Below are 22,787 nucleotides of genomic sequence, written 5' to 3' on the forward strand. Positions count from 1 at the left end.
TTTGTAGGATGTGAGCTGCAATGAAATACAGACAATACCTCCACAGATCGGCAATTTGGAATCCTTACGGGACCTAAATGTCAGAAGAAATAATTTGGTGCGTTTACCTGAAGGTGAGATAAAGGCCGTCAGTTGTAACAGCAGAAACTTCAAGCACTTCTTTATTTTCAATGCTTTTTTTCTTCCTCTGGGAGATAGAAGCACTGTACTTAATTATTTTGTAAAACACACATTTTCATACTCTTGCTTTTAAATCTGATTAATTGTATTTATTTTCTTATCTCCAGAGCTTGCTGAGTTGCCTTTGATTCGATTAGATTTCTCCTGCAATAAAATAACAACAATACCAGTTTGTTATAGGAACCTCAGACATCTGCAGACCATCATGTTAGAGAACAACCCTCTCCAGTCACCCCCTGCACAGGTAAACTGCAGCTAGGAATTCAGATTACTAGTTCAACTAAAAAGAGCAGAACAAAGTTAAAAGCTGAATAGCTATATTACAAACTTCATTGAAGAACAAGAGGACTTTAAATAAATTGTGTTGTCTAAAAGTGTTGCACAGCATAGCTTCAAAATCCCTTTTTCTTCTCTTATTTTAATGTATTAGAAGTCTCACCTAGAGGACATTACTAAGAATTGTGCTGTTAGTATTGTATTAATGTTAGGTGAACATTTCTGCTTTCAGTGTGGGAAAGAGGAAGCTCTGTTAGGCAAGACTCATTTGTGCCAGTCAAATGTCAAGACGTTGACTGAGACCTCAGCACTGCTGTGTGCGGGTTTGCTTTGCAGCAGAGTGCTCAAATTAGCCTTTGAGCTAGAAACTGCAATACGTTAAGTGACTAATTTGGTTTTTAATGTGGGTATATAAGGCCTTGAATATTACAGGTTCTACTGTGAACTGCTGCTTCCGAGCCAAGAGTGGCACTTGCTAAGACCTGTAGTTTCAATAGGGTTTTGCCTTCCTTTTGAAAGCAAATACAGCTGTTACTGGCTTCATTCACTTTGAATTTGAGCTTACTTTGGCAGTCTGCCACTGCCATTCAAAGCTGGGCATGGGTGGGATGCATCTGTTCTGATGGCAAGGGTATAAATTCTAGTCCATGTAAATGCTTATGTCTTGTTTGCATGATGAAATTTCAGCATCCAGCTGACAAAGTTGTATGCAGACCAGATGTACTTGGAGGACAGCTTCTATTTGTCTATCACAGGCATCCCGTGATGCTCCACTATAGCTGTTTCTCTAAAATGCAGTGAGATTACAAGAAAAGGTGCATTGGTTGACATAAACGTGCTCATTTGTTACTTAAAACTACAGGTTAAATGTCTGTAGAATACTTTGAAAATGTATTGTCAAATTGTGCTTATGTACTTTTTTCACTTTTTTTTAAGATATGTATAAAAGGAAAAATTCACATATTTAAATACCTGAACATAGAAGCATGCAAGATAGCCCCAGACTTGCCTGATTATGATAGGAGACCCATGGGATTTGGATCTTGGTAAGTATGGCACAATCCAAGTTCCTAATTTTGATGACATTCAGGAATATTATGTCAGTCATCTGGAGTTTTTTTAAAAAATAGATCCAAGGATTGTTCTTTGGGAAGTGCATTGATGGAGGTGGCTTTGAAGAATGTAATTTGCATTATCTCATGGTGCGTTCTAACAAGGTACCGGTACATAAGAAGCAAGGAGCAGTTCAGAGGAAAACCTGGGCAGTATCCTGTGAAAGTCAGTGTTAGAGTTGATATACAGTAAGAAGAGAGTGTGGTGTCTTCATAGTACAGGGGGCGTGTTCTTGTGTTGTTAACGTGTGTTCAGTTTATGAGGTCTTAATATTTTCCACATACTTGTCTATGCTGTGATTTTTAACCTTTTGTATGGAATTTTATAACTGCTGTACTCAAACCACAGGTGTAAATGCTGATCTCCACCCCATTAGTAAACTGTTATTCTTGGCAAGCTTTCACTTGGCACTATTGCTTAGCATAACAACACAAATATTGGAACAGTCAGCCTTATCAGCTGCTAAATTAAGATGTCTAGAGAAAAGCAGGAGTTAAGATTTATTTCTGTTACTTGATATAGAAGAAAGGGAGTCAGTGAAGTGTGAAACTAAATATATATAGAAATTACTTCAGTCGTCTTGGAAGGTGGTAATAAGGTGTGGAATAAGTTGCTAAAGGATGTACCGCTGTCCTAGCAGCAATAAAACACAAATCAGAGGGCCTCATAAATGTGACTCATGATGATTTATTGTGAGGAGGAATTTACATAAGGAACTGACAAAGTGATTCCTCATCAGCACTGAATGTCTTAAATTATTTTTCTAGGTGAGGTCAACATACAAGCATTTTGAGTGCTACTCAGTGTTCTAGAGTATAGGCTGTTGCAGACACTTTCTGCAGATACGGGGGATGCTGTCCTACTAGTGAAAAGAAAAGGCTCTAAATGATAACTGTTATGATTGGTTTAACTCTAGCATAGTTCGTTTGTTTGTTTAAGAGAAACTCAAACACAATCAGTGGGCTGGTGCTTACTGATTTACTGTTACCCATAGCAGTAAATTACTATGAAAGTTGTCAATCATTGCTTTTGTGAAATGAGAAGAATGTTCGTACTTTAATCATAGCTTGGAATTATGAATGTAAAAACAAGTGGAGAACTGATTGAGGATGCTTTCTCTGGAGTTGCTTCCAGATTCAGCCGAATGAAATGAGCTTCAGCTGGCTTTCCTTTAGCTGTATTTCCATCCTTAAGAGGAGATAAAAATTGGTGAAATAGTTATTTGTTGTTACTGTGCTGTTTAGGACATTCAGTGTTGCAGGTGATTCCTCCTGTCTTCATGTACCTGTGGAAGAACTGTCCATGGATCAGGGTACATGTTAGGAGAAAATGGTAGAATGATCCAGTGGAAGAGATGATCACAAATTATTATATTCTTCTGGGACTTGGGATGAGAGAAATAAAAGCATTCAACTACAATATAGTTAATATTTCCAGGGAAGTCACAAGAGTTTTATGTTATCTTCAAAGGAGACCAACAGAAATTAGATATCAGTCAGTACACCTAGACTTTGTTGCTGTTTTATCTGATAAGCTAGGTGAAATTCCATGGAAGTTAAAAGTCTGAAACTGAGTGGTAGAGATTCTTGAAGTTTAAGGAAGTTTGAGTTGTGCTGTCAGTTCACTCTTGATAAAAATTTTTTAAATAGCGAAGTTGTTAATACTGCTAATAAAACAAGATATTCTGAAACATTATGGCAGAAAGTGTGGTTTGGAGGTTCTAGTGCTAATAATTTGGTTTAGCCTTGTCAAATTATATCAAACTATCTTACCAGAGTGAAATCTTGTATATTACACTCCTTTTCTAAACATAAGCTATGTAAAATTTATCTTGCAGCAAGTGTTGATCTGCTGCAGCCAGTCTCTCATGTGCAGCACTGAAGTTCAGAGCAGCTCAGGTTGATGCTGGAATGAGTGTGACTGAGAGGAGGCAGAGCTGTGGAAGCTGTGTAGCAATTCTTTTGTCACTGGATAACACCAGTGATGCAGTCTGGCGTTAAAAGGTTTAAAATGTGAAGCACTCATGCGTGAACCAGTGTAGTGGATATTCTGGGACTTGGGCAACTATTCTTTCTTATGGGAAGTAAAGATATGTGGTTTAGCGTGGCTTTGGAGCTGCGTCTTTGAAGTGTTGGCACGTGTTGTCTTTCTTTTGGCTGTTGGCCTTACCAGGCGTTTAGCTTCTCATCCTTTAGTTTCAAGCCTTACGTCACTTCCCAGGTAAGTTGTAGTTGCCCTAAAATGCTCTGATCTATCCAAATGCCTAATGATTGTTCCTTGTAGCTTGTTGGTAAGGGAGGAATAAAATCTTAAGTCTGAACTGATTTCAGGTTGCCTGCTGTATTATAAACGTGTAAAGTGTGCAGCATTGGATAGCTGGTTTGACATGTGCGAGCTGGGGAGATAAAAAGCGGCTTTCATGTTAGAAAGGAGTAGAGTCATGGGAAGGGTGATTAATAATTTTTGAGGTTTCAGATAACCTTTAGATGTGTAGCTTTTCAAAATCTCTAATTCAAAAGGAAAGCTAAAAGAAGAAAATTTGTATCAAAAACTTCCCCATTTTTGAGATGTAGCCAAATAGTCATTTTGATGCTCTTCAGTTTGCAATAATTATTCAGCTTAGAACAGAGTTCTCGGAGATTCTGAAAATATTTATGCATTTAAAGTGGCATTATACTGCAGATGGATTTTTGTTTTCTGTTACCCATGTTTGAATCCAATATTTAAGTACTGTGAATCGTTAGCATAAGTGTGGTTCTGTTGTCAGTGATTCAAGTTAATAGTTCTTTAACTGCACTGGGTGATTTCATGGTCATTCTTTTCTTCCCCACCCAAAAGAAGGGAGTTGTTTTTTCTTTCCCCTTTTTTCTTTCTAGGGGTTTATTATGCAGATGATCTTTCTGTTCAAATAGAGGACCAGAAAGGTGCAACACTCTTGAGTTAATCAAAACTCCATGCAGGTGCAAGAGCTTGTCTTTTGGTGTACATTTGCAGAACCTAGTTTTGCATAGAACCAGATGTATAGCCTAACATTTCTCATCTGTACCCCTCCATCCTTCCTCTTACTTTTTTGCTATTTTATGTCTACCTGAAAATTAAAATAGCCCATAGTAATAGTCTGTCACTGTTCTACACAGTCCCATGCACACATGCGGTGCTGCGTTAATGATAATAATAGTAATTTGAAAATAAGTGTTTCCTGAAAGAGGGATTTCAGAGGGAGGAACAACTTGAGAGCAATACTAGTGAGAAAATGACCTGCAATTTAATTATGATGGGGTGAAGCAATTAGCTTCCTGAAATTCGTTCTGCCTTGTGTGTTATGTAGTAATTGCTGCTGCAGTTCTCCCTGGGGCATGGAGTGCCAGTAGGACAGTTGAGCCATTGTGAAATGCCATCTGCAGTGGATCAGACAAGTCCCATTGTCTCTTTTACTGTAGCTATCTGCAGCAGTTGCCAGATTTGACATCTGTGATGGCTGTACTGCTGAATTACGTCATTTCTAAGCCCAGAAATTTAGAGAAGTGTATGGCTGTTTGGTTACGTGTATTCTAACACTAGGCGCGTCTAATGCCTTTGTCTAGACAGATCATTGACAAAGTCAGGCCCTGTAGATGAAAACCGTACTTATTTATTATATTATGAAGTATTTGAAATACTGTCCAGCTTAGTGCACAATTTCTTAGCTGTGTAATTACAACACAGAAGATACGTGTGTAATACGTTCTGTATGCCTTGTGTAGAGGAAGTACATTCTGATACAGCTGTAGTTTTAGTAGTTTTGCATGGGTTTATGCTTACTTATGAAAAAGTTTGTAGCATAGCATTTTTCAACCAAAACGTACGAGTAGCAGAAAATGAAAGTTTGACTTGTTAAACGGTGGAATAAGAGACCACTTTGCAGTTTTCTTAGTCATAATTTCTGCTTGGGAAACGTTTGAAGTATGGACATATACTTTGGATGAGACTAGCTCTTAAAATGCTGGGCAGTGGCAGAGGGACAGCTGTCTGACCGGTATGTTTGTAGTTGCCAGCACATGCCTCTTGCTCTATGTGGCAAATGCATTATGATGCTTTCTGTTATGCTGAGCTTGTGAACATGCTGTAACTGTGGTTGGTGGCTTATTCTGCTTTTATTCTGTAATAGTTGAGAAGCTTTTGGTGGTATTTATATTACAGTAACTAAAACTGTGTTTGACAGCCATGAGGAACTCTATTCCAGTCGTCCGTATGGAGCACTTGATTCTGGCTTCAATAGTGTGGACAGCGGAGACAAAAGATGGTCAGGGAATGAAGTAAGTGTTGCAGCTTTGTTTTTGTTGTGTACACAGTTATAGATGAAAGAGAACTAAGTAGTATACATTTGGAAGCATATTCTATAAGTAATATGTATATGCTAGCGTACAGGTTGCCTTGAGCCAAAATTATTTGTTGTTTTCTTGGAGAAAAACAAGCAGAATTTTGAGATGGACACAAAGTTGGAAATAATAAGAGAAATGTATAAAACAGTGTGTGACAGGTGAATTTACTGGAGCATAAAAGATGAGAAAAAAGGGGGTTCCTTATTTTAAAAACAGCTTGTAACTGTATCATGTTACAATGTTGAGTCAACTACAGTTACTCATAAGTAGCTGTTTCAGTAAAATAAATCTGAACATAAAAATTAACTTGGAAAATGAGATGGAAATGTTATCTTTTTTCTTTGCAGCTTTTTTCAAATGTTAAAAACAGAATCTGTTTGCCATTTAGAAGCAGGAAAATGGGATCTTAAAGCAAGGAGGCTGTCAATTATTCTTCCAAGGAAGAACTCCATTTTCCTTTTGGGACAACCAGAAAGGGGAGTAGCCAAGACGTAAAGTGTTTCAGTGGGCTATACTCCATACGTCTGCTTGCATTCCTAGCTTGGCTTTTGAGAGGGTTCTAGGAGTTTCCATCCCGGGATGTTTTCAAGCATTTGCAGATATTGCAGAGCAAAACTGTAGGCAAGCTCATTTTTTAAGAAAACTTGAATATATGTTTTTAAAAACAGTACTATATAGCTGAATTTTGCTTTAAGTTAGGGTTTTGTAGGTGCGAAACAGGACAGTTGAAGTAAAAACACAGATCAAGAGATAGTAGTTTACAAGATGATGTTTCCAGAGAAAAGTGTTTCTTGACTTCACTGTTTGTTTTCTAAAGCCAACAGACGAGTTCTCAGATCTCCCTTTACGTGTGGCAGAGATCACTAAAGAACAGAGACTGCGAAGAGAGAGTCAGTATCAAGAAAATCGAGGGAGCGCAGTCATAACTAATGGTGGAGGTAAACAGTGATCTTTTGCTAACAATGTTTTTATTGTCATCATTATTAAAGATCCAGAATATTTGCTATAAATAGTAGGTTGTCTAAAGAGGAGAAAGATAAAGGTCTCGGTGGAATTACACAAAAACATCTGATCTCTGCAGTCCTCCTCAATTTTAACTTCCAATAATCTGCTACCACTGGCTTACAGTTCAGTCCTCTTCTTGTTTACATGTCCCAATTTTAGCATTCTTCCGGGCTTGTTTTTCTTCAGTCATTCCCTCTTCTCCTTTTTTTTTTTTTTTTTCACCATTGCTTATTAGATCTCATCCTCATATACTTTAATTACTTTTCCTTCTTTGTCAGCTGCTCCCTGTTTTCTATTTCCCGTAATGGCTCCAATTCCCTACCTAAGTGTCACACTTCCCAGCTAAATTTAATCTTAAGTCCCACATTTTCTTCCTTCTTCCCTCCTCATCTCCCTCTTTGTCTTTTACCATCTTCTTTTCTTGGTCTTATTCTTCTCTGTCACAATATTTTGTTTTCTTTGCCACCTTCTAGAAATACCAGACTTTTTGGTTGACTCATGCTCCTTTACACGTTAACAGACAAAACAGTTCAATTCAAACAGTTACATTCTGGCCAAATTAGAAGAATTGAAAACACAGTGTTATGGGAAGCTGTGGGCAGCCTTAATAACAGGTAGTGCTGCCAGCTCCACCTCTTAAGACTAACTTTATTTTGTTCTTTGGGGTTTGTACACCAGGGATTTCAGAATGCCTCACTAGTCTTTTAAGATGGAGCGTGGTCAGTTCACGAGTAGGAGTATCTGAGGGGGGCACAAGCCACAGCATGTGACTGTCAGCAATCCAGGAGATCCTTTTCAATTTTGTATTACTAACACAGATAGTAATGTCTTTCACCCTCTACTGTGTTATTATTATTATTTAAGTTAAATAAGCAACGCTAGAAAGGAGTTTTTTGTTTTGATTTGATTTGTTGAGTTTGTGTTTTTTTTTAAGATTTGAAACTGAGATGGAGATTTAATGAAGCTAAAATGTATAGGAATGCTGTTTTGGATGGTTGTAGTAGCAGAGGTGGCGGCTTTGGCAGTAACAGTTGCTAGATTGTGTGGTGAGGCAAAGAGAAGCCTGTTTTAGACAAGCAGCAAAGGGGCGGGGGAGTAGAAAAAGAATGTCTGCAAAAGAGTCTGGAGCGAGTTTGAGGAGAGTTTTAAGGAAAAAAAAAAGCTTTAGTGCTCAGAAAGGGAGTTTATGCTTTCCTTTGCATCCCCAACACAGTGCGTTTCACCAGGGTAGTTTGTTCAATGTCATGACTCTGAGTCCCAGGGCAGAATGTGTAGAAGCAGTGACAAGTGAAAAAATTGCCCTACATAATATCGCTCACACAAGGAAAAATCAATACTAGCCAAACTATGCTGTTTCTTGCTCTCATTTCAGTGGTTCCTAATTTCTTCTTTCATTCCTCTTTGTAAAATTAAACTGCAGATGCTTTTATATTATTTTAGAGAGGTTTTGTTGTTTTCTGTACTGTCCATTATTTCCACATACACTTTTTATATTCATTGCATTTACTTCCAGATAACTTGAGCGTGCCATCTTCTGCTTTGTTGTTGTAGTAGTAAAAATAATAGAAGTATCTGTGATAGCCGTTCTCGTTTGTCTGAAGGAGATGAATTAGAACCAAGAGAAATTATTCAAAATGAACGCAAATCACTGTACAGTCTTGATGTTAAATGATACATTTTGATAGATAGTTTTAGAATTGGAAAAAAACCACAGTATTTACTTTTTCAGTCTCTGCAGCCAGCAATTTAAAACTCTGTTCTTGATATATATTTCTCATTGCTTTTTAAAAAACATTAATTTTATCATTATTTCAAAATTTTATGTTTAACAAATGTTAGTGGGCCTGGAAAAATTCAAGAGCTTTTAGGCTGAGCTTTCACAGATGGAAAAAAAGCAATAGGACCTTAGTTCCTGACGTTGCTTTTTTTGTTGGATGTTTTCCTCTCCTGTTGGTTATCTAATTATGACTGTTTCCTTTGTGTACGTATGTCAAGTGGAACATGATCTTGATCAGATCGACTATATTGATAGCTGTGCCACAGAAGAGGAGGAGGAAGAGGTGAGACAACCCAAGTGCATGGACTCAGACAGCCTCAGCTCACAATTCATGGCATATATTGACCAGCGGCGAATCTCTAATGAGGTGGTGCTTTTACTTAAGTTAGTTAAATTCATACTCCCCAGGAAAGCCTTTGTGATGGTATTAATGCTTCTTGTCCTCAGAGGTTTTCTTTGGTTGGTTGGTTGGTTTTTTTAATTTAAAAAAAAAAAAAAAAAAAAAGAGGTCTGATCTGGAGGAAGAGTGCAGAGTTGTGCTTTGTGGAGGGTCAGAGCTGGAGTGTTAAGCTACTCACAAGCGCCCTTTGCATGTGTGGAATAAGTCTAAAGCAGCTACATTGTTTTCTTGTCATATGAGTTCTTGCAAGTTTGTGCTTTAGACGTATGTGAAGTAAATGTTTGTTTTTTTTTCAAAAGAGTGCTGTCTTCAAAAAACATTGAAGTTGATGCTTCCACCTGGTAATTCATTATACCTAGAAAATTGTTAACGTTTACTTTGTAGTACTGAATATATACTGACTTTCTCAAGGCAAAAATGTTGATTGGTATCAGTGTAAAGATTTAGTACAGTGATTTTGCAACTCCGTTAATTTGGCTGTTCATGATAATTAGAAGTTATTTGCCAGTAAGTTCATTGTCTTGGGCATCCATGCTAAGTTTAGACTAACTTTAAACATTCAGACTTTTCAGAAAGTCTAATCTTTGCAGAGAGTGGTTTCTTTCTTACTGTTGAGCACAGCTCTGAACCCACAAGTCCAGATTTGGATATGTGTACAGTCACCTTTCTGAGCAAAAACTGCCATCTGTAGTTTCAGATAAACCTGGCGTGGAACTGTTCTCAGTCAGTAAAAGTATACAGTTAAATGAACGATAAGTAAAATGATTGCTAGACAGGTTAGAAAGTTCTCCAGTCGGCTTTTTACAAATGTCTGGAAAAACAGGTGTGAGTAATTCTGGACATTGCCCTGTTTTCTCTCACAGAAAAAAAAAAGGGGGGGTTGAGGCAAATCAGCATGTTTTTTCTATCTAAACAGTATGTTTTTCTTTTTTGCTCTCGAGTATCTTTCTGTTTGAGCTGGTGTGTAATTCTTGCACTGGAGTGCTGCATTTTAGAAATCTCAGAACAGTAACTGCGGTGTAACTCCTGGAAGTCAGGATATGTGCACCCATTTCCCTGCAACATGGGAAGGAGTTTGTTTTCACATATTTTTTGACAGCATTCACATTATACTATGCTAATAATAGCTACTTTTATAGATTGCTTACTGTATACAAATGATGTCCTGGTGCAGACAATGGCAATGATTCCAGTAAAGTTACTGTCACTTTTCTTTAGCTCATGTCATTTCACTGTTTTCTAGCTGCACAAGGATTAGTGTGCAGTTTAATAAAATTAACTAGAGTTGCTTTGAAATTGTACGAATTGCCGAAACTAGATGATGTCTTGCATTGCTGTACACTTCTATACACATTCTTTGGAGCTTAACTCTACATTTATTCCATGTGACATTAATTATTTTTTACCTCCATTTACTTCTCTGCAGGATTCTTAATAGTGGAGGTTTTTAAACTCTTAAATTTATGAGTAGGCATATATAATCTTGAAACTAAAGCTTCTTTAAATCGCAGGAAAAAAAAATAGGTCAGCTTGCCTAGTTAGAAATTAACATCCTTGAGTTGTGTTTTGTGGTTCTGTGTCAGGTATTTTAAATACCAGTAGTCACAAATGTTGCTCTACAAAGAGATTCTTTGACATTAATGTGCAGGATTCTGAACAAGTTGTTAACAGTCTTCTGTGTTATTTTGCTTAGGGTTCACCAGTAAAGCCTGTATCCATCAGAGAATTGCAGAGAACAGAGGATACAAGACGATATTTACACCAAAACAGGTAAGGTTATGTGGTAACAGTAATTTTATCCAAAGTTTCATGATGAGCACAGAGCGCATATTTGCTGGATGTGTTTAGAACATGTCCTTGTTTTCTGTTGCTTCACCAGAAATGTGCATGGCACTTGATTTGTGTTACTGCTCCAGATTAGGAGTTTGTGTCCTAATAATGGCAGTGACCAAAAGCCTTGGCTGTTACAGGCCAACGCTCAGCTTTAAAACAATTGGTTAAAGAAATCTGCCAAATTAAAGTGTATACTCTTACTGATTTAATATCAGTTTTGAACTGATTTAATATCTTCTTTTCGTGATCTAATTTGTGCTTTGATTAAATAATTTACTTAAGCTATATTGCGTAAAGGACGGAAGGGAAAAACATACTGCAAGTTTAGGGGAAGCATAAGGAGAGTTACTATGGAGTATCTGGTGTGCTACAAGGTCACATTCTTGGTTGACTCTTGGTAGCTGTAGTACTGTGGGGGTTTAGTTTAATTTAAAATATGCTTTTCTGTGCCAGAGTCATGAGCTTACATCAAAGGAAGAAGGAATAAAATGAGAGTCAATGCTGAAAACATGTCGCTTAGTTCAATGAAGTAGATTTTTTGAATTATGTCCAATACTCTGTAATTATTGCTTGGCTTATTGGAGGGAGTGCTTATCCATAAAATATGGGTCAGAGTTGGGCAGGATATGAGGTGGTTAGGTTTGAGAAGAGACTTTCAGTGTCTAATTTAAAAAACAGGAGATAAGCAAATGTATGGCTTCTTGCTAATGGAACTAAAATCAAAATTTATAGAACTTTTAATATGCCATTGAAGCATTTTGGTATTCTGTGGAAGGAAAGTGAATGTGCAAGGACTCTGCAGAAAAACAGCTCAATTGTACTAGGAATGTTTAAAAAAAAAAAAAAAGAGAACTGTTAGCCTAACTATTTATTTAAGCCTAAGTATTTATGCTGTCAATAGAAATTAATTTTTATTGAAAAAAACTAGTTGATTACAGTAGCTGTACTGATAAAGGAGGGTAACTCCTTCAGCATACGTCAGCATTCCTTGTCCTGTAGTGTGTACAGGTGAGGCATAAAATAATACAACAGTCTCACTTGCTTTCCCCAAATAGAGTGCTCTTGGTTTGAAAGACTGATTTTTTGTTTTGTTGTTTGTTTGGGTTTTTTTTTATTTTTTTCTATTTGAACATGGAAATAGCTAGACTTTAAAAACACTGGATTCCATGACATAGCTGAAGGGAATAAGACAAGAGAAGGCTAGTTAGCCAGGAGAGAGCTGCTGTTTCCATAGACAAATTTTAATGATAAAGGGAATTGTAGTACAGTAGGGTATCCAGTGTTCTCAAAATGTAACTTAAGGATCTTCATGTGGAAGTAGTTAATCAGTGATCTAAATGAATTGTAGCTTATTCATATTATGCTGTAGCAGAGTGTCATTCTTAATGAGGCACTAGAATGGTCATATTGGTGTTGCCTTCAAAATTGTGGAAAACCAGCCATATGATAATGAGTAATTTGAAAAATATATTAAGCTTTATTGGTCAAATATTTCATTTGTGGCAACCACAAGCTATAAACTGCTTCCACAATAATTTTGTGCAAATGCCTTGGCAGGCAGCCTCTTTTTCTTTTTTTTTTTTTTTTTTTTTTTTCCTTCAGCATGTTAGAGCCATTAAAACTCTGAGTTGGATGTAATGCAGACTTCTTCTCAAGAGTACTTACGTTAGTTGATTCAATTCAGTAAATACAGTTTGTGCCTGTGGACAGACTGTGGTGCATTCCTGATGCAGCAAGGCTGTATGTATCTGCTCTGAATATGTTTCTTGCCATTCAGTTGAACCCAGTCTTGTCCATTCAGAACAGCACAGCAATGGATTTGTCATGTGCATCAGTGCTAATTTAAGTAACAGAGGAAACCTGTAGAATGTGGGTCTTCCACATCTCTTAAGCTCTGTGCAGAATAGGTAATAGGTCTACACACAGGCAGCATGAATTACATTTTTTTGGAAATGGATTGGAAAGTGTTTGTCTGTTCCATAGTTGCCCCAGGAGTTTTGCCCCATTTTTGTGTATTTTGAGATCATTGTTAAGCAAGTTACATTTATTGGATTATGAACTGCGCTATTTGTGATCTTACTTGGTATCACAAAATGATTTATTTAGCCATCCTAAGTTTCAACTTTGTTGTTGTCTGAAGCTAGTTGTCTAGGCAATTACTCTTACAAAACCAGCTGTAATGTAGAGAAGACTTCATCTGACAGTAGTTTATATGCATCAGTGGCAAATCCCTGTTCCACCTGGTGTTTACCCACAGGGATACTGATGAATTACGAAGACCTGAAAGTCTAAATTTGATGCAGGACAGAGAGCATCACCAAGTGCTAAAGAGTTATGTGGACAGGACAGAGAGGTAGGGAAAGGCAACCTGTAGTTTCTACTGATTAATTTTTTTTTTTCCTCCTCCTAAATAACTATAGTAGCCAGTTGCTCCTCTAAATGAGGATAATCTGAGAAGTTCTTGGATTGGTTACTTCACCAGCTCTTACAGAATGAGTGTAAAGTACCAGGTGCCTCAATGTGATGGGCCAAATGTACGATCACATTGGTACGTCTTGAGCTGTAAAAAAACCCTTATCACAATTCAAGAGAAGAGATAGAAATGACTGCACAAAATCTGTCTCTGTCATGCACAATGAGTTAAATCATTATCGCAGTGATTGGTTTAACAGCTTTGCTTACTAAAGCAGTTACTTTTCTGATTTGATGAGGTACTTGTGTGTCACGGACAACTCATGTATGGAAATTTGTTTATATTTAAGATAATAAGTATACTTACTCTCTGTTTTTCCATTTGTCAGATCCCCAGCTGATTCACCTTACTTTCTATCAAGTCACCACAGTCAGGTAACACATTGAACTCTACTATTTTATTCTTTTGGATGAGTGTGATGCAAAACCTAACTTATATTAGCCATAAGACATGGACTGTTTCTCCATAACTCATCTGCTTTACCCTGTGTAGCTCTGTCTTTACAGCCTGGTGCACTGTTTTGTTCCAGGTGCCGAATACAGATCCCGAGCTGCACCGCAGGCACGTAGAGCGTACCCGTCGGGAGGCTCAGCTAGCAGCACTTCAGTACGAGGAGGAGAGGATGAGAACAAAACAGATCCAGAGAGAAGCTGTCCTTGACTTTGTTAAGGTACCTCCTTTTAGTACCTACTTGATATTTTATGGTTTTTGAATCTCTTAGTGAAAATTAATTGCCAAGATCATGAATACTTGTACATTGCACTCTTGAGCATGGGCGGCAATTTATAAAGAAAATGGAGAAATAGCATTCAATTCCATTCAGTGTTGGTACTGTAGCTTAATGTAGACAAAACTAGAACTGAGGAGGAAGATGGAAGAGACTTACCCAAAATATGACTGTTGAAAAGAGCTCTGTTTTTCCATACTCTGCCTCATTTGTTCAGTTTTTTATTTGCATAGATGTGACAGGATTGGTATAAGAAAGAAGGGGTCTTTATTTGAGAAGGCGTAGAGGCAATTTAGTTTTGAAGACAAATTTGACAGAAAAGAAAGCAATCATACACACAAGAAGATAATGTTGTGTGATCTGTTTTGATATTTTATGATGCGTGAATAAGTTACCTCCACGTGAAGCATGGGTGCCAGTTTATGGCACACCAGATATTCTGGGGACACTGCATCTTCATTTTCTCTTTAACTGGGGTCAATATGAAGTAGTCTGCTGATTAACAGGCAAATTTGTTTATGTGGTAGTTGACTTAAATTTATTTTACTGTTTACTGCTCTAGTGACCTACACAAATCTCACCATCACAATTTAAGGAATGTAACAGTTAATATTTTGGGCTTAGCGTGGTTTGCAGAGAGGAAAATAATGTTCTGTTGCATTTATGTAATGTATAAAGTTAGTTTAGAAAAAGGTTTTTAGCTGCCTGAAACTAGGCTTTTCATTAGCATCAACTAATCTCAGGCCCCTGGTAATGTTTTCTAGAAAAGCTACTTTTATTGAAGATTCCTCTCAGTCTTGCAGTTAAAGACTTTGGATATTTAGGATGCATTTTGTTCATTGATGAGCCTTTTGGGGTTTTTGGTTTCGGTTTTTCTCTTTCCCTTCTGTTGCCTTTGTTATTCATGAGTACTTTATTCTCAGCAATTAAATTCCTCCCTTGGGTTATATTTTGGGTTTATTATGCATCTTTAATATGCAAAACCAATTTTGTTCTTGTATAGAATAAAGGCTGGCTTTTTTTTCTAATAACATCAGCGAAGTTTCAGCTCAGTGGAAACTTGAAATTTCCCCAATGAATGTTATATTTAAAAACTTCTTGTGTTTTAAAACACTTCTAAATTATGCTGGTTTGTTGTGAGCTTTTGTTTCTCTGTCACATTACTTTAAATTGATCTTTCATTTTTCCTCTTTCTGTATAGCAAAAAGCATCCTTAAGTCCTCAGAAGCAAAGTCCCCTGGATAGTGAGGTAAGAGTCCAATAAGAGTATTGCTAGGGATGTCAGCACCTGCATTCTTAGCTCTCTCCATCAGAGATGTTTTCATAATTGTGAAGAACTCTTCAGGCCTGGCTTATAGCAAATAGGTTTTTTTCACACTTAATAATAAGCGTTGGGTTGGGGTTTGGTTTTTTTTTTTGCTTATGGGATCAGTCTAATATTTCCTTCTATTCATGTAGATTGTCTGTCTGAGTGTGCTGTTTTATTGTTTCTTGTATGTTTTCTATGCTCAATACAGAAAATACCTCTCATATTCCATTTTAGGATGCTCCTTGTGAGCAGTATGGTTAACTTTCTAACAGGAGTATTCAGACAAGTTACGGTGTTGCAGTCATCTTTCATTGACCAGTTTTCTCCCAGTTTCCTATCATTAGATGACAAGTTATCCCAGAAAGATTAACCGTTAGAATTTTGAGGGCTAGTAGGAAAAGAAATAAATACATTTTTTTAAAAAGTTTTATTTTAGCATAGTTTTATAATCAAAGCCCATAAGTCAGTAGGAAACAAAAATCATACAAGGCTCAGTCTTCTAAAACATACAGAGCTGAGCCAATGACATCTGTTCACTCTCTGCATGAGATTTCTGCAGAGCAATGGCTTTTCCATGACTTGCCATCCCCACTTTCCTCCAAGGAAAGATAATTGGCTTAGCAGTGTTAATCAGATCAAAACTTTTAAGAATATAATGAATATAAATAGTTCTTTAGCAGCATTTTCCAAGTAACTCTTATTTTTGTTAGAAGATTACTGAAACATGGAGTAATTGAAATAGTTTTTGCTCCTTTTCCTTCTTAATGTTATTATGTTTTTAATTTATTCTTTTAAAAGTTCCTTTAAGAACTGTGAATATATAGTTTTCTGTGTTTGCTTGAGACAACACAGAAAGAAGAGTAACCGATTTTTTAAGTAATACAAATACTATAATTCATCAGTCATATGACTATGTATTCCTACACAGTTATGTGTACTTCATGGATATATTTTAAAAGCCTCAAAATTATACAAACCAGCAGTACCTATTCCAAAGTGTCTGTCTGTTCACATACTGTGTGTTTCTGACATTCTGTGTGTTTCTGACATTACTCCATCTCTCCCACCTCCCAGTGTCCATTTCCATCCAGAAGGTCTCAGCATACTGATGATAGTGCCTTGTTAGTGGTAAGATCCTGCACGGAATGGCATTTTACGTGGCAGATTCTAGAGCATAGAAATAACAATGTTATGATTGTCTCAGATTAGATGAACCGTTTTGGAGCTCATCTAAATAGCATAAAACATGACCACCATCTTTGAAAAGCAGCTTAGCTGTGAACTTTAATAGCATTAATATGTTGGTACTTGTACTATCAGCCATTTGTTAATAATATAGTGATGTTTTTCCACAAAATAATTAAAGCTTATCTTTTACTGAGAGCAGAAGAAAATTACTGATAGTAAAGAACAGCTTCTAAAATTAAAAATTCACCTCCAGTTGTTCTGGTCTGATTTCTTTTCCGTTTAGCTTGCTTCCTAAATGATGTGCTCTTCAGTGTCAAGTAAGGAATTTTAATGCTTTGAGTACAGCCTTCTACTTTAACTTACCTGCATCCTGCACATGGTGGTTAGAAATACTTAGTATCCAGATAACCACATCATAGCACGTGGAAAAACTGTTCTACATTTGAATGCTACACATCATGAAATATTCCTCATACTTTTATTTATTATCGATGAAGATGTCTTAAAAATAATCTATTTTGAACACTTAGTAAAAATAAAAACATTTGTGTACTTAGTTCGTGTTTTATGCTATTTCTTCCTTTGTGACATCTTAGCAATGCAGCATAATTAAAGAATATAATTAATGCCATAATCCATATCTATAAAAGAAAAATACACCTGACTTGCCTGCTGTTGCATGACTGCATGCCTGGAATTTATTTTCTTGATTCATGTGCTTCCATTATCTGCCTAAATTGTCTTTAGGCAGTGCTCAGACTATCTCTCCAGAACATGTTGGTCAAGATATTTACTGTCTCTTTATTCAGACTTTTTGGTTTTCTTGCTTTCACATGACTTGCACTTCGTAGGAGAAAAGGAAAGTTTATAATATCAGAGAGAGATTTAGTTGTAATCATGCATGTGTCTGTTTAGAGAAATCACAATCAATAGCATATGAAAATAGGCTTTCACGTTTAGATAAGAAACAGGAGAATAGCAGTGGTTTGGGTTACGTGTTGGTACTCTGTTGTCAGTGAATTCATCTTTGGCATGTATTTTAAAGATACTTCTGAGGACTCTATTTAATTTTATTATGTGATCCCATTACTTTTGTTGTAAATTAATATATAGTATTTTACATTACATGACTTGGAATTTTCAGAAATTATTTTGAAACTGGCTTCAATCACTGTTTGTTTGCTTTGTGTTTTTAACCAAGTTACATCCTTGCACCTCACAAAGGAAGTGGACAGGCTGGTAGGGAAGGATTGAACTAGAATGGAAAGCAATCATTTCTCTGTTCATTTTTCTTTTGATTCCTTGCTCTTTTCAGCAGCACTAAACTATAATAGAATATGGAATACTGGGTTTTCTGAACTGCTGAAGTATGATCTGCAGCTCGGTTTTGTAGTGGGAATGCACATTGTGTCTAATGATGACATATGCCAGGGCAGCTGTTTCTGGCAATTATTGTAACTAGAACATTAAGCCCAGGTTAGCTCATGAATTTGTAGCAATTTTTTGTTTTCACAGATTTATTTTTTGTGGCAAAAACTTGTTCAACAACAAGGGAATGTTCATTAGTTTGCTTAAAAAAAAAACAGTTTGTGTTTGTCCGTAGGAGTTGAAACTGCTTTTACCTTTTTATATTCTATTGCATTTCATTTGACATTTTTCCTGTCCTTACCGATTTTAAATGTAACTAGGTCTCTTTTCTGAGGATGATTTTTTTTTTTTCCTTCACCAAAGTATGGGGGCTTTTCATATCAAAATTCTATTTGCTAATGGCAGTTCTCAGTACAAATTTTTTATTTACATAGTTTCTTCTCTGTTGTCTTCTCTCTCTGCATAAAGACCGCATGCAGTAGTGTAAACTTTACCTTACAAAACTTCTGGGCATTGAAACTTGCAGATAGGTTAGTTTAAAAAAAAAAAAAAATGTTCTGCTAGATTTTCCACTGATCATTCTAGTTTTATGGTGTGGGAATAACACTTTGTGGCAAAAGAGGAGAATATTACATGGAGATATGCAAAAGATCTTTTGTTCAGCATTCCCCTCGTTACATCAGAGCTCTCTAAACTGAGCAGTTGCTTTTCTTTTGCTCTAGACAATCCCTGTATCTGCAGTTTTTTCAGCTCAGATGTAAGGAAAAGATTTAAAAAGTAAAGCAAGTGAGCTTTCTTTTATTTTACTATTTCTCTCTTCTGGTATTGTTGCTACTTTAACAAAAAATTTCTTAAACCCAAAATGTAAGTTGTGAATCCTCTTTTTTAAATCTTACATTATGTTTCTTTTGGTCTTCTCCTTGTCATCTTTTATCACTAATTAAAATTAAAATGTGTTCACATTGCACAGATTACTCTGAGCATTTCCTTCTGTTTGTAAACAATTTCAGGACAGTCTGAACTCACAAAATAACTACCCATACTTTCTATGAATGTTAATAGTTCTGTTTAGTTGTATGTTTCTTCTACATTCCTATGATTTGAAGTGAAGTGGAGTTTGCCTGTAGTGCTTCATTGCACATGGTGGTGGATTTCTTTGTGTTGACTTGTCAACACAATAGTCAGACTAAGTAAAATGTTGCTGCAGGGATGTAATCACTGGCCTCTCTGAGAAAATGTGCTGTATAGCTCAAAGTTTTGTATTAGTCATATCCTACCTGCTGTTCTTACAAAGGTAGTCTCATTCATTACCACTGAGATTGTTCGTTGAGGCTTCAGACTTGGCTCATGATTTCAGCCTCGATTTCTTATGAATCTCATTTTTTCACAAATGTTTTCTTGTTTTCTCTCATACTGTCCTTTACAAGGTAAGTACTGTGGAAGGAAAAAAACCTCAAAGCATCCTCTCAAACTGCTGCTCAATTTCTCTATTGTGAAGCCTGTGAAATACTTGATAAGCATCAGGCAGCTGGCGTGACCTCTTCCTTTCGTAACCTTTATGTCATTGCTGCCTTTTGCTCCCTTCATTGTATTTTCTTGTGGTCTCAAACATGGCCTGAGTCCATCGTGTTACCGTTAGCACGTGGGATCTCTGAAACGTTTTAAGGCTTTTAGGCACCAGTGTGTTACAAATAATAATGGTATGAGTAAAGTAAGCAGGACTTGAATTATGCTAACTCGTACTCTGGAGTTTTCTCTCAGACCATTGGCATCCATTTGTGTATTCGAACATTTAATAATCAAATTCCCTTAAAATATCCTTATTTGGTTGATGCAGAGTTCTGGTTGGGCTCTGCTTTGGCAATCCCTGTTATCTGCAGTTTTTTCTGGCACAGGGAGATTTCTCCGACTTTAGTACTAGACCTGGAGGCCAAGTGTGGCGCGTACGGTAGTGTTGTAAGTCTGAACTGCAGCGTCCTGATTCCTTTTTGTATTGCGGCTACATTTTCTTACAGTTGTTCTTTGCCTCATTTCCTCCCTTCTTCCCTCTCTCTCCTTCCTTGCTGTCTCTGACAGAATGGCTTTGAGCCTCTCTTTGTGTTTGAGATTGACAATAACACCAATACGATTAAAAGAAGGCCAGGGACTCGCAAACAGGTGAAGAGCATGCAGTGTGTTGCTGTTGTGATTGTCCTACCCTGTGGTGTGCCGTGTTCCCCTTCCCTTCGCCTGCTTCTGGGTACGTGGATTGTGATGACTTCTCGTTAGTTTGCGTCAAGGTTGTCTTGTTCTTTTCATACAGGAATAAACAGTTACGTTAATGTTACAGCCCACCTACTTCTGTTTTATTTTACTGTTCTCATATATTAGCTAATGTTTTGCTTAAGCCAAGTGATATTTTGAAACTCTTCAAAACAAACAAAAAAAAAAAAGAAACCCGCAGTTTTCGCTTTGCACTGCTGTGGAGAAAGAGGCTGTCTTGAGGATCAGCTGTTACGTCTCCATAGGCCCCAAAGTTGCTTGTGTTTGAGGCTTGCCCTGAGTGTAACCTCTCCTTCTAGTCCTTCCTGCCTGTCCTGTTCTGAAGTGACAGAATAGTTCTGAATCGTTTAAAATACTAACACCCCCACGTGTGTCGTTCACCTCTGTAGAGTTTCTAGGTGTCATTTGGTGTTTTTTTCCTGTGCTGAACTGCCACTTTGCTATTTGAATGCTGTTTCAGAAAGTATAGTTCATTCTTGAGCCATTCAGTCCTCAAATGTTAGTATTTTGTTTATGCTTTCAATAAGACAAAGAATCTGGCCTTCTAGATCCACCTGTCGGTGGCAGACTGGCATACTGGAGCTGCTGTTCTGTAAACGTGAAAAGTTGTTTATTCGGTTGTGTTTGATATCGGTTGTAATTAAAGTTTTGGCTGTAATTTATTTGTGACATCAGTGCGAAGATTTACACTGTTACCTTCCCCAAGAGCTAAATTCCACCCACACAATCTTATTTACACAAGGATCAGCATTAGGTGTTTGTGACAGATACAAAGTGTGTATTCTTGAACCCGTTAAATGTTAATTTCTCTGATTTTACAAAGTTGATAGGAAAATAACTTACTAAAAAAAGCGTAACATGCTTGAAACATTTAAAAGACAGCTGTTTGTTTTGAATAGTGGCTCAGAATGAACTGTTGTACAGTAAAATTTCCTGTTGTCTGATGGCATAGGTGTTACATTAGCTGTTACTAAAGAAGCTTTTACCTCACTTACTGTTCTTAGTTCTGCTTTTGATGTCACTGTGTTGTGTGTGAAAGAAACGTCACAGCTCCCAAGCTTATTAGCCAGAAAGTTCAGGAGGCTAGGAGGGCATTAACTGTAGTTCAGCAAGTATGTATCTCTTGCCTGTTGAGTGTTTCCTCTTTCTTTTAAACTTGTCTGCTGCATTCCACCTTTGTGCATGACCTATCAGCCGTTTGCTAACACTGCTGCTGCCTTCTCTTTCTTTCTGCATTCAGTCACTCTCAGGGTTGAATCAAGAAAGCTGTGCTACTACCCTGCCTAATGCCTCTACCTTCAATCCTGTCAAGGTATCTCTTGCTATTATCATTCACCAGTAAAGCCAACAAAAAAAGTCTTGGATCCACACATCTGTTTTAACAGGTGTTAGTCTGTCAGCTTCTAATCAAAAGTTCAGGTAGGGTATGAATCTGATTTTCCTGATTAAACTGTAGTAGATATTACCTCATCTTAGCTTTAGGCTGTGTCTACAGGAGGCCTAAGCTATAAAAACGTGGTAACCAGTCTCTGCTCCGAGGGGTTCTTGGTTGTCTTTGATGCTGCTTTTTCTGTACAAGATTATTTACTCTTGACCGAGTTGAGTTCATCAGAAGTACTCTTGTAGTCTTTACCAGCTTACTTTTGAATACAATTTTCCTATATTTCTTTCTCTTCTGTGGAAACTGCTATGCTGAATGCATTCATCACAATAAATCACTAGTCTGTGTAAGCACTGTAGTAAAACCACAGTGTGTTTCACTGGGGAGAGTGATGTTCAGTAAATAGCAGTTTTGCATTAGCAAAGCTGTCAAAGTGGTGTGTACTTATCAGTGCTGCTGTAATGCAAGTTTTGCATGTTTTTTCATTATCTGTTTTTCTGTGTCCACTTTGCAATGAATACTTTGAAAGTATTGGTTGGAAGGAAGAGCAAAGAAAGATCTGTCATTGCACAGTCAGTGCTGTTTCATCATTCTTTTTCCTCAGAAAAAAGCAATTGTGTAACTTCTGCAAAAGAAAAGACTTTTGTCACTTCCTGCAGAGATAAGACTTGAGGAAAAACATACTGTTTTTTCACCTTTTTTTTTCAACATATTTAGATGAATGCAGCCTTTTAAAAAACACAGTAAATTAAAATGTAGTCACAGCTTTTCCAGATTAGAACCATTTATACTCTTCTGCTTTTTTGTCCACAGAGTGATGACAGATCTGCCATCTCCCTCGGCTCACCTACCACTCAGACAGGTAACAGGGAAAGGAAGAAAAAATTCTAAAAAATAAGATCAAAATGCCTGCTTGCTTATTTGGACTGTGAAGAGAAGGGAGCATATGTTCCCATCTCTGTATGTGGCAATGTGGCACTGCTGTGTTTGAGAATTTACCCAGTTATTTGGGTCCCCATAGAGACACATGAGGGAAGAGACAACAGGGGTGAAGCATGTCCTCAGGCAGAGCGTAGGGTTTGGCTGGTTTAGGCCTTCATATAGGCTTTGGCACACAGATGCATTCAGTAACAG

At 37.1% G+C, this 22,787-nt stretch overlaps 1 protein-coding gene across 13 annotated transcripts in view; it reads left to right on the forward strand.

The window, feature by feature from the left end:
* The window catches only part of LRCH3 (leucine rich repeats and calponin homology domain containing 3), a 64,060-nt gene that overhangs the window by 29,562 nt on the left and 11,711 nt on the right, over window positions 1–22,787 (forward strand). For 5 of the 13 annotated variants that reach the window (XM_086754296.1, XM_086754286.1, XM_086754295.1 and 2 more), the window contains exons 4-16: window positions 8–113; window positions 288–424; window positions 1,393–1,502; window positions 5,771–5,864; window positions 6,748–6,868; window positions 8,931–9,079; window positions 10,806–10,882; window positions 13,203–13,298; window positions 13,747–13,792; window positions 13,948–14,088; window positions 15,347–15,394; window positions 16,529–16,582; window positions 22,467–22,515. In XM_086754296.1, the coding sequence (XP_086610422.1) occupies window positions 8–113; window positions 288–424; window positions 1,393–1,502; window positions 5,771–5,864; window positions 6,748–6,868; window positions 8,931–9,079; window positions 10,806–10,882; window positions 13,203–13,298; window positions 13,747–13,792; window positions 13,948–14,088; window positions 15,347–15,394; window positions 16,529–16,582; window positions 22,467–22,515 (1,228 nt within the window). The remainder of the gene's footprint in view (window positions 1–7; window positions 114–287; window positions 425–1,392; window positions 1,503–5,770; window positions 5,865–6,747; window positions 6,869–8,930; window positions 9,080–10,805; window positions 10,883–13,202; window positions 13,299–13,746; window positions 13,793–13,947; window positions 14,089–15,346; window positions 15,395–16,528; window positions 16,583–22,466; window positions 22,516–22,787) is intronic. The other 8 variants (XM_086754291.1, XM_086754298.1, XM_086754288.1 and 5 more) reach the window with 4 other exon arrangements.

The sequence above is a fragment of the Chlamydotis macqueenii genome, chromosome 9 (genome assembly GCF_036417535.1).
Source record: "Chlamydotis macqueenii isolate bChlMac1 chromosome 9, bChlMac1.mat, whole genome shotgun sequence".
In the NCBI taxonomy this organism is placed as follows: domain Eukaryota; kingdom Metazoa; phylum Chordata; class Aves; order Otidiformes; family Otididae; genus Chlamydotis; species Chlamydotis macqueenii.